At 36.2% G+C, this 14,365-nt stretch overlaps 1 protein-coding gene across 1 annotated transcript in view; it reads right to left on the reverse strand.

Moving 5' to 3' along the window:
- The window catches only part of LOC149787195 (diacylglycerol kinase theta-like), a 124,027-nt gene extending 113,344 nt beyond the window's left edge, over nucleotides 1–10,683 (reverse strand). Inside the window, exon 1 of the mRNA XM_089977698.1 lies at nucleotides 10,262–10,683. Coding sequence (XP_089833824.1) covers nucleotides 10,262–10,451 — 190 coding nt within the window. The 5' untranslated portion in view covers nucleotides 10,452–10,683. The remainder of the gene's footprint in view (nucleotides 1–10,261) is intronic.
- Between the last annotated feature and the right edge of the window lie 3,682 nt (nucleotides 10,684–14,365).

Consider the following 14,365-nt stretch of genomic DNA (forward strand, 5'->3'; position numbering starts at 1 on the left):
GGCTGATGTTTACAGCCGACATCAAAAGATGCTTCCATGCGACTGGGGTAGAGGCGTCAAAAGATGCTTCCATGTGATTGGAGTTGAGGCGTCCAAAGACCCTTGCATGAGGTAAAGGGTTAAGGAACAGCCACTAGGTATAATGGGCATCAAATAATCATTGTGGACATGTCTGAAGAACTGTACACTTTCATCTTTGTCACTCACATGAGTACCCACAGCATTTGAAACAAAAAACACCAGAAGAACAAAACAAATGAACTCACAGTGATGTACATGTCCTCCAAAAGTCGATTATGTACATTGCCTGCATTATTTAGACTCTTGTACAAGTATATTTTTTTCAAATAAAAATAAAAAATTGCATGAAATAACTTTGTTTTGTTGCTAAGAATCACTAATAATGTTTTTGCTGAAAACACTTTGATATATTTCATTTGAAACTGACATCAACATAAAATAATAATAATAATAATAATAATAATAATAATAATATTAATAATAATAATAATAATATTGTTGATGCAATACTATTACTAGTAGTGCAGAACAGAAACAGACAAGAAACGCATAAAGAAATTTAATTTATTCAACTCAACCAAAACAATTGCGGGCCAAATGGTCTAAAGTTCTCGCTTAACCATTAAGTGCTATCTCAGTTCTCTCTATGTGGGTTTGAGTCAATGTCATGAGGGCAAGTGAAAAAGCTTGCCAGTTGCTTCCCATGGGTTGGTGGTTCTTACTGGGGGTTTGTCGAGTTCATCATCCATTAGTTATATTGGCTGCCATGTACAGACTATTGTGTTCTGAAAAATGGCACTAAACCCATAAAGCAAGACAATTTAATTTCCAGCACATTTTTCTCGGTTGTCAGCACAATACTCCTGCCATAAATACAGTCAATTTTTTATTATGATGAATATGATCACGATAAACAATGCTACATATAAGTTATGGATGGCCCTTGCATGTTTGAAATTATACTAGCTGATCACCATCAGAAAATACTTGGTCAAATAGAAACCCTGTAATGAAATTCACCTTGGACTATTTTCAGCTACTTCGCCTTTTTAGGCACTAAAAGGTCTGATTATCACAATAATTACCAAAGCATAAGGCCCAACACTGGCTACAGTCAGGCAGACTCAAGCAACAAAGAAAAACTGAGAGTCAAAGCAGCCAGTAAGGTACTTAAATCATACAGAGGGGGAGGGGGAAACTTGGAATGTCTCTGTTATGGTGATACAAGTTATGGATAACTAAACGCACAGATAATATAAGGAAATTACACAAAATCATAAGGGGTCAGACTGCAAACTGGAACAGTTAGTTACCTTGTGTTACATTGGGGTAAGTGAGGGTGTCATCATTAGTTTTAACTCTGTGATTAAGTACTCGACTAATTAAATTTTATCCATAGTTTTATTTGTAGTACACGGCATTGTTAAACCTGTCTCTTTATTGTGACAGTTACTTCCATTAACTTGACAAAGTACTGGTGAGTCTCTGAAGGAAGTTGGACACAGAATTACATATATGACTGCATAATATTAAACGAAGTTGAGAGTTTGGAACCTGACTAAATTAAGGACGGGAAAATTTCAAGAGAGATAAGACTTGCACATGTCATAGGCTTCTAGCATTGCCACTAATATTTGTATCGGGCTTGTGTTAATTCACGTCATTTTTCAAATCTAGACACTGGTTTGGAGGAGAAAAACTGGGCACAATTGGTTTCTGATTTTTATTTTTCTGATTATGTGATAAAAAAGATATCAAATAAATCAACAGAATTGAGTTCTATGGTTTATGTAAATGTGATATAAGCATGCTTGCAAGTTGAACATTTTCCATCACTGGGTAGTTTGATGAAAAAATTCAGATATATTCTCTGTGTATATTCATCCACAAAAAATATAGGTTCAGCAGCCACAACACAGGGTTGGAGAGGTACTGGCTTGATTTTTTTATTTGCCTTGGCCAGTTGGGAGTTTGGGGTGGGTGGGTAAACAGTGAAGTTAATAATTCAAACAGTAGGTCCAGTGGGCCACGTTTTTTTTTCTCTAAACTTAAACATTGTTTTCTTGTTTTCAGAAATTACTTGAAAACAGAACTAACACAAACACGATTTTTCTTGGTAAGTGTGAATGGTGCCTGGACCAATCATTATAGAACTTTTTCAGGTACAAATTGCTAAAATAGGAAATTCTGACTTGGCTTGGTGATAATGGCTATCATTTCCAAGTCATTAATTCATGCTATTTTCTTTTTCAAAATGTCAGGATGAAACTTAATAATTCTGGGCAAATACTTTTTTTAAATACCATCTTCACTTCTATCTAATGAATACAATGGCCAGATCATATCAATTATGGTTCTTTATGGTTCTCAAAGTCATGGGGAAAAAAAATATGAAATGTCCGTAAAGAGACAGGATCATCTGAATACTGTCACTCAAAAGCTTTCGATAATCATCCCATTTTGATCCCATCGCTACATATCAACATCCAAGTGAGGCAATGATTATTAATTTGGACTCATCCTGATGACATACCATTGGAAAAGATTTTGGACTAACGTTAGAAAAGTCTGTATAACTGTTGACAAAATTCTTTTATACATTTTTGTACTTTTACTGTATATTTCTGTGTTTATTCTAGAAAAAAGAAAACGGGGCCAAATGGTACATACCATGTCAAATAGTGGGGTAATTTTTAAAAAAAAGGGGGGTCATACTTGTTTACTGTTTATTCCATAATTCAAACATACACTGTATCACAGGTACGCTGGTCAATACTGTATATTCATTTTTATTTTAAGTATTAACTTTCCCAGCATTATACGTTTTTGGGAGTAGAGATAACAATATTTCTAAGATAGCCACCATAAGTACGTGTGGTACGTCAAATAAGCATCTTTTTAAGTTAAGATGAACAAAACATTATAAGAAATCTCTTAGTGAAAACCCTATGATGACAAGATCATTCATTATGCAGTAGTAGCAACAGGAAGATTTTGTCCACTCAAAGAGCTATAATAGACGTCAGATCATTAAGACCAAGTAGCCATCACATGTAAGTCTTTTAGTGAAAACTGAATTCTAATGTACAGTCCATTCAGGAGTAGCAATAAAAAGATTTCCCTGATGACAGGTGCGGTGGCTAAACTGGATGTGCAAGCAGCACCATTTGCATCTAGGACCAACTTGACCATCGGACGAATATGTATGTGAAGTTCAATGACAATTATTTAAGCAGCTTAGAAAGAACAATGATGACAAACCTGTGCTAACTGATGGACTGATGTCAGGTGACAGACAGACAACTGACATCATACCACCCCAAAAGCTCTTCTGGTTCATGGCTGGTAGAGCTAAGGCCAAGAAGAAATAAAATATGTGTGCTTTCTATTACGCTGGATTTAAAATTAGGGTAGGCAGTTCAGTATATTTTACAGCAATGGAAGACAGTGCTATGGTCGGCAATGAAAAACAGGGATGGTCAGCAAACTGGAAACATCTTTGTTTTGGCCTAATAAGGGTCACTGGCACAGTAACACAGAACAAAAGCTTTATACTATTTTTATTGATCTTTCCAGGCATTCTAGTATTTTAACTCAATCTTGGATGACTATGTCCTCACATTTATTGGGAATGTTTAATCTTCCTTCAGCTAGGCCAACCTTTACCAAAAATTCTGCAATTTAACTTTTAACTGGCACTACATAGCCATGATTGTGCTGATGTGCTTTCAAACTCCATACATGCATACAAATATATTCATGTTATCATGTTCCTCCTTACTTTAAGCTGAATAGATATATATATATATATATATACATACACACACACACACACACATACACACCTACAAACAGTAAACTTCAATCACTAAAATATCAATCATTCAGTTCAATCAAATATATGGCCAGAAGGGCGATCACATTTTCAGTGAAAATCTAACTGGTAAACGTTGACCCTAATGATCAGATACCCGATCAAATGGAAACTGTATTAAATGTGTACAAGCCTGAAGTTAAGTCTATATATTTTTAATTCACAACCTCCTATAAATGTCACCACCTAATGTCATCTGGTAAATAGTACAAGAATTCAGCCTCATTGTCTGATAAATTTCGGAAATTCTTCATCACTGTCTAGTAAACTGGCATGGTCCTGTCATTGTAAATATCATCTGACTCACTTCCATTGGCAGTTGTTTACTGAGACTGAGCTTGGGGCAGTTTGTGAAATCTACTAAAGTATGCAACTGAACACCTCAATGGTGCAGCAAGATCAAGTAACCACCTTCTGTTACTTGCCACTGTACTACATTTGTGGCTCAATAGATTTTCACAGGGGAAAACAAGCTAATGGATTAAGCTCAGACATTTACTGAAAGAAGCAGACCTCTAACTGACACTGATCAAGTATATGTATTCATGGCTCAATCAAAAGCATTGTCCACTTTAAAACAAAGTGAATGCTGCCTTTACAAGACAAAGACTTATGGGGCCCACATGCACTGGTGGAGGGGTTGTATACAATAAATAGGTACCATTTTATTACCAGGTTTATTATCAACTGGCAGGCACCGAAGTACCCAGATACTGGTTGGAAGATGTAATGGCCAGGAGCCAAAGTGGTCAAGAGGTCAGTGTGCTGGACACACAAATAGAAAGGTGCAGGTCAAATCCTGTACAGACCACACTATAATGAAGTATCTCATGTAAAATAGTTTTACTCCAACTGACTCAGCTGGATACACCCTTTAATGTGCATATGTACCATTCAACACCAATCAATCAATCAATCAAATACTTTATACCATTCCAATTGCTTGCCTGGTCCAAATGTAAAGTATATCTTGGCTGTTAACACTGAAAATCTGAGAGAACCAAAAATATATGCCCACAGCACTTTGAGATTTTCAAGTTGTATGTGCTGTGTTGTAAATCTGTCTTGTGAGATGGGGATACCTGAAGGCAGATTGCTCTTTATCCAGGGGACCTGGTGTCTACAGCCTGGGTGCATGTTACATCCCTCTTGGGTTCCTGTCAAGCAGCCTATTTTAATAGGGTTTCTTTGAGTATGCAATAAATGTACTACAATTAAAGGACTTTTCTGGACATAACACCTTTTCAAGCAATGATCAGTCAATTTCTTCCAGATATGACATGCACACACATCAAAACAGGTAAGGAATTAATAGACACAAACCCTAATCGTATAATGTAATTTCCCAGCAGTGCAACGCCTAACTGCATGGAAATTTGATTATCAAGGGCTGCTGGAATTTTAGTAGCTTCCTGTAAATCAAATAAAGATTTATCACTATCTTTACTTAAGTCTTTGCTTCAGCTATCTTTATTCAAGTGTTTGCTGTTTATTTGGTAGTGCATGTTGTAACTTTGCTTTGACTTGGCAATGTTCACCAAGTTGTTTCAATTGCTGTTGTTCTTGTTGTGGGGTTTAATGCCATTTTTCAGCACACGATAGGCTATGCATGGCAGCCAGTATTAATGGTGGAGGAATAACCCGGGAAAACCCCAGGAAGACCCCACGACCCAAGAGAAGCTACTGGCAAGCTTTCTCACAGGTAATGTCACATTAAAGCGCAAACCATTAGAGCTTATCACACTAGAGCGCAAAAAATATTTTTGTCCTACTAGAGCTTATCTTATCAGGGCGCATCCCATTAGAGTGCAAAGAACTAGTATCACTAGAGCGCGAACTAGTCAAAAGAATTTTGAAGAAACAAAGTATTTATTTTCCTTATTCATGGGTTGCTCATTGATCTCTGCATTTTATTATTTTACAATGTGTCGTACTCATAGTGTCCCTAGAGCTGGTCTCTTTGTTTTCCTTCCCGGTATATTTCTTTATGACATATACTTCCTTCTTCAGACACTAGGTCCTGCAACTGGTTTCTATATCATGGTCCCTAAATTATAGTGATCTTGACCAAGGATCAATCTATTACAGTATTGTGTTTGTGTTATATATGTATCTATATTGTTTTATTCATGTAATATCGTGTTTATGCTAGGAATGACCACTTTATATATTTTAATTTGCATTACATTTTTTATCTACTTGTTTATTTGCGTACAAAAAAGAATAAAGCGGTGTAAGGTATAATAGTTGTATAAAATTATATGTATTGATGGTTCTCTGCTTTCTGTCTAGTAATTATTTTCTAATAGTGACGAGACCGCCGTTTTTGTACATATTATAATATATATATATATATATAACATCAAACGTGATGGCAATTCAATCTTGTTGAACTTAATTTTTTTCTCTGCGCCCTATTGTGAATGCACTCTAGTGAGATTTTTTTACGCCCTAATGGGATTAGCCCTAATGAGAAAAAGAAATTTTTCAGCGCCTCACTGAGCGGCGCTCAAATGGGATGCGCTCTAGTGAGACCAAACCTTCTCACATACCCATGTTTCAAGAGCGAAGATTAACTGTGTTAGTACTGGGCATAAGTGAATTGGGTGCAAGTAACGAACTAAATCATCATTAAGTTCAGAAAGACGGTGGAGCGGTTTATATTCCCGATTATTTACATGAGGATTACAGTGGTAGAGTGGCTCTTATATGGAACCAATCACCAGCAATACATTGTTATCTCGGCACTAACAACTTTTGTGTACTGAAGTACCCAGCATGGGCATCGACCCATCTGATGTGGCATGCAGGAAGCATTTTTGGTCAGACTTGCCCCTCACAAGCGGGAAAATTTTATTTTTGTCCAGAATCAAGTTTTAATTCATAGAGCAATGTAAGTAATCCAATTATCTCTACCAAAGACTGTTTCCAGATGTATGGACTTTGTTACTCAAAGACGTGTTGGTTAAAATATATTATAACATGTACTACAATGGTCAATATATTATCACCTACAAATGCCAATATTTAAAGGAAATGGTATCAACACTGTTTGATAGAGTTTGGGGCTTCAAACATGTCAAAGGTAATCGTTAAGATCATACTGTGGTCAACACAGGCTAAATATAGCTTAGTGGTTTCACACACACACAGAAATTACCTTGAACAAAAACACTGTACCAGACGAAGACCAAAATCATGTGGCAGTACATATATCACTTTCATTAACAAGGTATTTTATAAGCGTAACAAAATTTTTGTCTGCGTGATTAATTTACAGTACAATGTGGTTTTGCAATGCACATGCCAAACAATACCCCACTCACAATTTATGCTTAAGAATCAAGAACTATTAATACCTATTCTTAAGATAAAAAGACTCTTTTAGTAATTAATGTTAAAATGAAGAGATTATATGCTCTGAGGTTGCATGTAGCTTTCTTCCCTGTGGATGGGGTTGCTCTGTAAGACAGGGACCACTTTCACTTTAAGTTTTAAAAAAAACAAAAAACATCCAGCAACTTGCCCACCTGAAATGTGAGAAGTCTCCAATATGACTTCAGATTAAAACTGATAATGTAAACAACAGAAGAAAACAACAGTGGCAGTCAGAATGGTTATAGTTCCTCAAAAGTGTTGTTTGTACCTGGTGCATGGTGTGCATAAAGATGAACTCATTCTGTTTTTAAATACTCATTTACAGTTTACTGCATTTACCTGACACAAGATGAACCTGATAGTTTGTCTACCCCTCCAAATTTTCTATGCACAGCACAAATGCATATGCATGGGGTAGCCGCTTACTAGCCTGCCAGGCAAACTTGAACAACCTTTCAACGAGATATACTGCATGAAATTGATAGGAATATAGTTTATTTTCTCAAAATTCATCAGCACAGCATTTGTTACATCTTTAATCCTCTGACAGACGAGACAAAAGTATGTGATATCACGTGACTGTATGACTGCTGATGTCATTGACATGTAGGTCGTGAGAATTGTGTAGTCATGTGACTAGGAATGCAAATGGCAAGATCCAGGTCAAATTTCAGAAATGTTGTACTTTCGTCTCATCTGTCAGCGGATTTAAGATGTACAAATGCTATGATCACAATTTCTGAGAAAATCGTATCACTATCGATTTCATGCAGGTATATTTTGAAGAAAGGTCGTTCAAGTTTGCTGGGTCAGCTAGTAAGCGCTACCCCATGCCAACACCAAATGGTGTTGGCGAATTCCAACCTTTCGATATGGAATAGACTCTGACCACAACATAAATGTCCAATTATCAAAAATGGGGTGGCATGGGTGAGAGGAAACTTGGACTAGATTAAGCCTATCTCCCATCTGGAGACATACTCAAAACAACAAGTGATGTCCATTAAATGTAACTGTCTCCCTTTTTGCTTTTGGTCCAAAAAATATAAATATTCCTTTATCTTCTTCTGTACTGGGTTGTTTTCACACATTTTAAGAGGCTTAATTTCCCTTTCATCTTCAACATCTATTTCTTGCTGGATGCTGTTTTGTTTTCTTTTAATTCTATAAGCAACAGTTTGGTCCTGCAGCTGCTTTGCATGAAAAAATGTTTACAACATAAGGCAAGTGAGGTACTATTGTAAAGCTAGTCTGGTTTTCCTAACTCCCAAAAATCTAATATAAAACCTGGATCCAATCAAGCAATTACCTGATTTTACCACAACAGTCATATTTCCGCAGTTTTTTTATTTTATTCCATTAATCTGGATTTTCCAGGCCATTTTTTAAAAAGATTTATGACAAAATCATAAGAGCTGGCAAGTATGCAGATGTTTTCTTTGACTCTTTTTGTCGCTCTCTCTAATGCAGATACAGACCTGTCCCAATACAACAGTAAAACATCTGTTTCTTGTTTTATATTACAAATTTGTATTATATTATTGTATTGCATAAAGTAGAGCTAGAATTAAAAAAAAATGTTTTATTTTTACACTGGTGGTCTGACTCCATGATTTACTTTGGGACTGCAGAATTTGCCTTGGGACTCCATGTCTTAAACTAGGAGTGCTTTACTCAATTTTCTAAATAAATGGATATCCTTGCCCTAAGGAAATATGACCTTGTCAAATCCAATCAATCACGCTATCAAACAATCAGTCAAACAGTCAAATAATGATCAAACTGTGACATCATAGTATGGTCTCCTGGCACAAAATGTCAGTCAAATAATTTTCAAAAATAAATTACCCCAGCAGCATAATCAAAAAGTCTGCAAACCTATGACACATTTGTCAACCTTGCATTATCTAAATGTTGGTCTGTTTCAACACATGACGTGCAAACATCTTCCAAGACTCTCTTTTTTTCTGCTGCCATCCTACCCCCACCCCCATCCAATCACTCTACATAAAGCTTCATTGCTAATACTGAACAATTGGTAATAAATATGAAAATGCTAATTTACTGCCCTATATGGACAATACAAGTCCAATATTTAGTATCAAAAGGCTGTTACCGCTGTTTACTTCATTTGCATAATGATCATATGCAATACATGTACATTGCCTCCCTGCACTGATTGTGTAAATGTGTAAATAGATCAACCCAATTAAAATCTAAACACTCCCCCTTATTGGTCAGAGTCATCAAGAATTCTGCCCAAGCATGTTACATACATGTATATTTCATAAATGTAAACATTCTTTCATTAATAACATAAGAGAGAGAAAAAAAAATATTTAAATTATTGATTTATTGAGTTGATGCATGGAATTCTATTCCGGGCTCAAATATGTTTATGAACGCACAAAGGGGAAAAAAATGCTTTTTGTATAAACAATATTTAAAAGTCATCAAATACAAATGAACTTTGCAAACCAACTGGTCATGTGTTTCTAACTGAATAGTTCGACTTGGTATATCGAATGTTGTAATAAATTACTGTCAGACATTTTTATCCATGAAAAATAAGAACTTGACCTATATTTTGTGATAAATGCAACAGAAAGAGACAGACAGAGAGTGCTTGTGACATCAATGCTAATAAAGACTCGTACTTAGTCAATCGCACAACAATATTATCCTTATATATTATAAACAAGAAAAATCACTTGTGAATCCCGCTATGAAGTACCCCCTCCCTCATGACCTACTGAGGCAAGGATTACGATTTTAAATATCTACAAATCCATCTTTGTTTTGAAAAATATCGTGTCTCTATTCAAATTGACATATTAAATAAACCTTTTAATATGTCCCTGCATTTTAAAACAAGCTAGTAAATGAGATCATTCGTGAGAAATTGGGCAGAAATTAACGTTTTACTAAAGCCCGCACCTAACAGCATAAATTAGACTACGAAGCGTACGGTCGGGAATGAGAACAAACCTTCGCATACGTATCCTTGTTGAATGAGCCCCCATAACATATCAGTGCAGTGGTGGCAATATGTTGGCTTATGAAAAGTCTTTTTGATGAAAAAATGGCCATGGCCCATATCGTGAATTTCCTGCGAGCTGTTGGCGGGGCTGTCCGAGCGATCTGGGACTGGATCCGCATTATGCACGTCATCTGCCATAGCGGTACCGGGAGAAATCCAAATGAAGTCGGTCGTTCTCACAACACCATTTCATCTGCCTTGGTTTTATCTGCCTAGACTCTAAATATATATCCCGATTTGTTATGAATTCATGAAGCCAACGGAATATGTAGATTGAATAAACTCCAAAAACTAGGTTATTCGGGCTTGTTTAGCCATTTTCTCGACCGTTGTTTATAGCATACGTAGTGTTCATTGCGTTGGGGACACCAAACGTAGATTGCGGAAATGAGCAAAACCAATTTCAGGTCGAGGCTTCTGCTTGACATTACATTTTCCGCGAAGCACAGAGATGCTAAATAACTACATCAGCATCATTTGCATATAGGAGTTATATCCCTTGCATTATAATCAGCAGATGCGCACTTGCAGATGAGTGCTCACTACGATTGGGCAATAAACCACTTCTTTTAACCTATCGGTTTTCAGATCTTTTTTGTTGTGCACGACAGAGTAGTCACGATTGTAAACATATCAAACGTTTTATTCGAAATATCATTTGCTTATTAGTTATTTTTTTTTTAAATCTGTTAATAAATTTCTCGATCGGATTGCACGTCACTTTTGCAAGTTAAATACCTTAATCTTATCATGGTTGCACGCAAATGGGGGGGGGGGGGTCAATTGGACACCCTCCTCAGGACTTAGGATTTTACTTCTAAATATACATGTATTGACCTACATTTGTAAAACTTAATAACTGATCACTAAATGTCTCCCCACCCATAATTCTACGAGTGCGACTAATGTGTGTGTGTGTGTGTGTGTGTGTGTGTGGACATACACACACACACACCGGTAGAATATAGCTTTGCTTTCGTAAAGTTTTGTACCCTGTTATGGCAACATTGTACGCAGGATCGAAATAAGCGTTGTTCGTATTGACACGCTTCACTGCGTAAAATAAATGGTTGTAGCTTCATCCCGTCTTTTGGAAAATATTAAATAGACCTGTTTTTAATGTCATGTGTGTGCAAAGGATAAAATGGCTTGAAGATAATGAGGCCACCTAAACCACGATTAAAGAGTTAATATGCACATGTTTTAAAATGTATGTCTTCATTAGTCCAAGTTTTCTCGGACCTTCCCATCCCATTTTAGGAATTGGACTTTGTCCCATCATACATGTCAAAATATCGAAAACGTAATGGGAAATCCCAGGCAGGGTCGTAGAGAGCGATCACAGGCCCCGGGGTAAGAAACACCGGGTCTCTATAAGTTTTTGTTCAAACAAAATTTTACTTTTATAAAATTAAAATGTGTTGTTCGTTCCGGGCCCCGGGGATATAACCCCACCCACCCCACCCCCACCCCATCTTGTCGGCCCTGATCCCAGGGGATATCTGGACTAAAATCTGTGCGATAAACACTTCTGACATCTTCAGTACAAACACAACAGGTTTATATCGTCAACGTTTTTACTGAGACTGGACTATGGTTGAAATATGTGCGTTAAGCACAAATACGACGAGTTATTATATCACCTTGAATACCTATTATGAGAAAACGATGAATATGCTAAATGTGGCCAAAATGTGCAGGTTTTTTTTAGGTTAGTGGGGTCTCCTGGCCTACTTTAGAGGCTAGTTCATAAAATAATATATATAAAGTTACAACTTTTATGTACAAGGACAAATCAAAGGTTCACATCTGTCTTCCTTTCTACATCCACCTCAAATCGCCAAAATTGAACATCGTAGTAAGTCCTTATTCGGACATACATGTCCGCTGAACATTAGTATAAGCAAGAATTAATTTTATATCGAGGCTATTCACAACTCATAACACATGCCTTTTAGAAGACAAAAAATTGTTTTTTTTACCTGCTATATGAAGCATTGATCTGTACGGAACGTTTTAAAAAAGTGTACATTTTTGTTGTTTTTCTGAAAATCTGTTATCTTAGTTTTATTTCAGTTCTGGCCACCTGTACACGTGTAGATTCGTCCTCCACGTCGTCTCTTATACCTACATGATGAGACAGTTGTCAAACCTGGTAGGCGAAATCAGGATCGGAGAGTATGTATATATATATATATATATATATATATATATATATATATATATATAGTTCTCTTTGACACCAGGGGCCCGTCAACAAGATTAAAGGTTAAAAAAGTACACATCAGTGCTCATTCTTATTTGCTGATTTTGCTAACCGTTATGTTAGATACCGCTCTGAAATTATTCAAGATACAAATTCAAGATATGCGTATAACGTGTAGCCCATGTTTATCCACATGATACCTATTGCGAGGGGATAGGGAGCGTGTTCAAACTTATCAGTGAGTCCATAAATAGAACATCACAAAGACATATTCTGGTTGTTAAATTAAAAGTCTTTAAAGTATCTATACATTAATCCTATATGTGCCTCTAAGCAAGTTTTAAGGTATACAAAAATAAATATACATCTGCCCTTATCTCTGTTCATTATGAGGTTTTTCATTGTTGCTTTCTAGTTTTATTATTATTGTTGTTATTTCCAATTTTGGGCACATCTCATATATGTAATAATGAAAACAATCTTTATGTTAAATTGCACCGTCACCGTCTAATGTTGCACACATAATAACCGTGCACCAGTCAGCAAAAGAAAAACCGGAAGCTAAATATTTACTCAAGTCACAATGGGAATATCACAGGTGCTCGACGCGAGCTTGATGTTGAGAAGAAGAAAAAAAAAACAAAAAAAAACACCCAATAATATGAAGGAAAAAAGTCATACAGAGTGACAATAATACATCAGATTACAACCGTGACCCGTTCTGACATAGGATCATGTCTATTATACTATATAAGGTCTCACTGGACAGTTTATCTGGTGAATTTTCATCCGACAATGACCTATTGCAGAAAAATGAGAATAATTTTACACTGAAGATACAAATAAAAGCAAACTAATGATTTTAATAGAAAGCATGCATGTGCGATTTTGACCGCGGCAATCAGGTTAATTCCTTATACAACTGGTGGCTTTTATACTGAACCAACACTGACACCAACCCCTCTTTTTTCAATTCATTTTTGACAGCAAAGAGCTATTTTAAATAATTTCCTCTGACAAGGAAGCTAAATGAATCAGTATGTGCCTCATGCATCAATAAAGTTCAATAGTACTATAACAAATTATCATACTTTTTATCACCTCTCAACCATCTCGAGTTTTAGATATTTACCTCTGTAGCAAACATACGTAAATACGTAAGCCAAGTCGGTTGTCCATTTGCAGCCCAAGTTACGCATTTGATCTCCAGTGCTAGTCTAACTGTGACAGGCAGCCACCAAAGAAACCAGCCCATTTTCAAGCATAACTCAAAGTAAATCTAAACCAAATTTCAGATTTAGCTTCTGCGTGAATTTATAAATGCTTGGCTTATATGCCTTCTACATTAAATTATTATGGAGGTGTCAAAATACGAAACTATCCAGTGAGACCTAAGAGAGATCATCTTATACAGTATGATGGACAGGATCCTATGTCAGAATAGGTTATGGTGGTAATCTGAGGTATTACTGTCACTCTTTATGACTTTTTCTTTTAGATTTTTTTTCTTGTTCTCAACATCAAGCTCGCGTCGAGCACCTGTTTGGACTACCAAGAATAAAAACGGCTGTGAGGTGAAATGTAAAAGCTAAGTATGGCAACATCAAATGAAGATTGTACAGCTTTAGATGAGATAGAGGGGACTGAAATAAGGACATTGACAGGTTAAATTGCCCACTTTGTTTGAAGGTATTCTGGTCCCCAAGACGATTACTGTTATTGCATTCATTTGTGAGGACTGTTTCTAATCTCACATATCTAATACTGCCTCTGTAAGAGATTCTATGCATGAATTTTTCTGTCTAATTTGTGGAAATATACAAGATGAAATTCCTACAAATAAATG

Source organism: Sinohyriopsis cumingii, chromosome 12 (genome assembly GCF_028554795.1).
Source record: "Sinohyriopsis cumingii isolate HCF-2022 chromosome 12, ASM2855479v2, whole genome shotgun sequence".
Classification (NCBI taxonomy): domain Eukaryota; kingdom Metazoa; phylum Mollusca; class Bivalvia; order Unionida; family Unionidae; genus Sinohyriopsis; species Sinohyriopsis cumingii.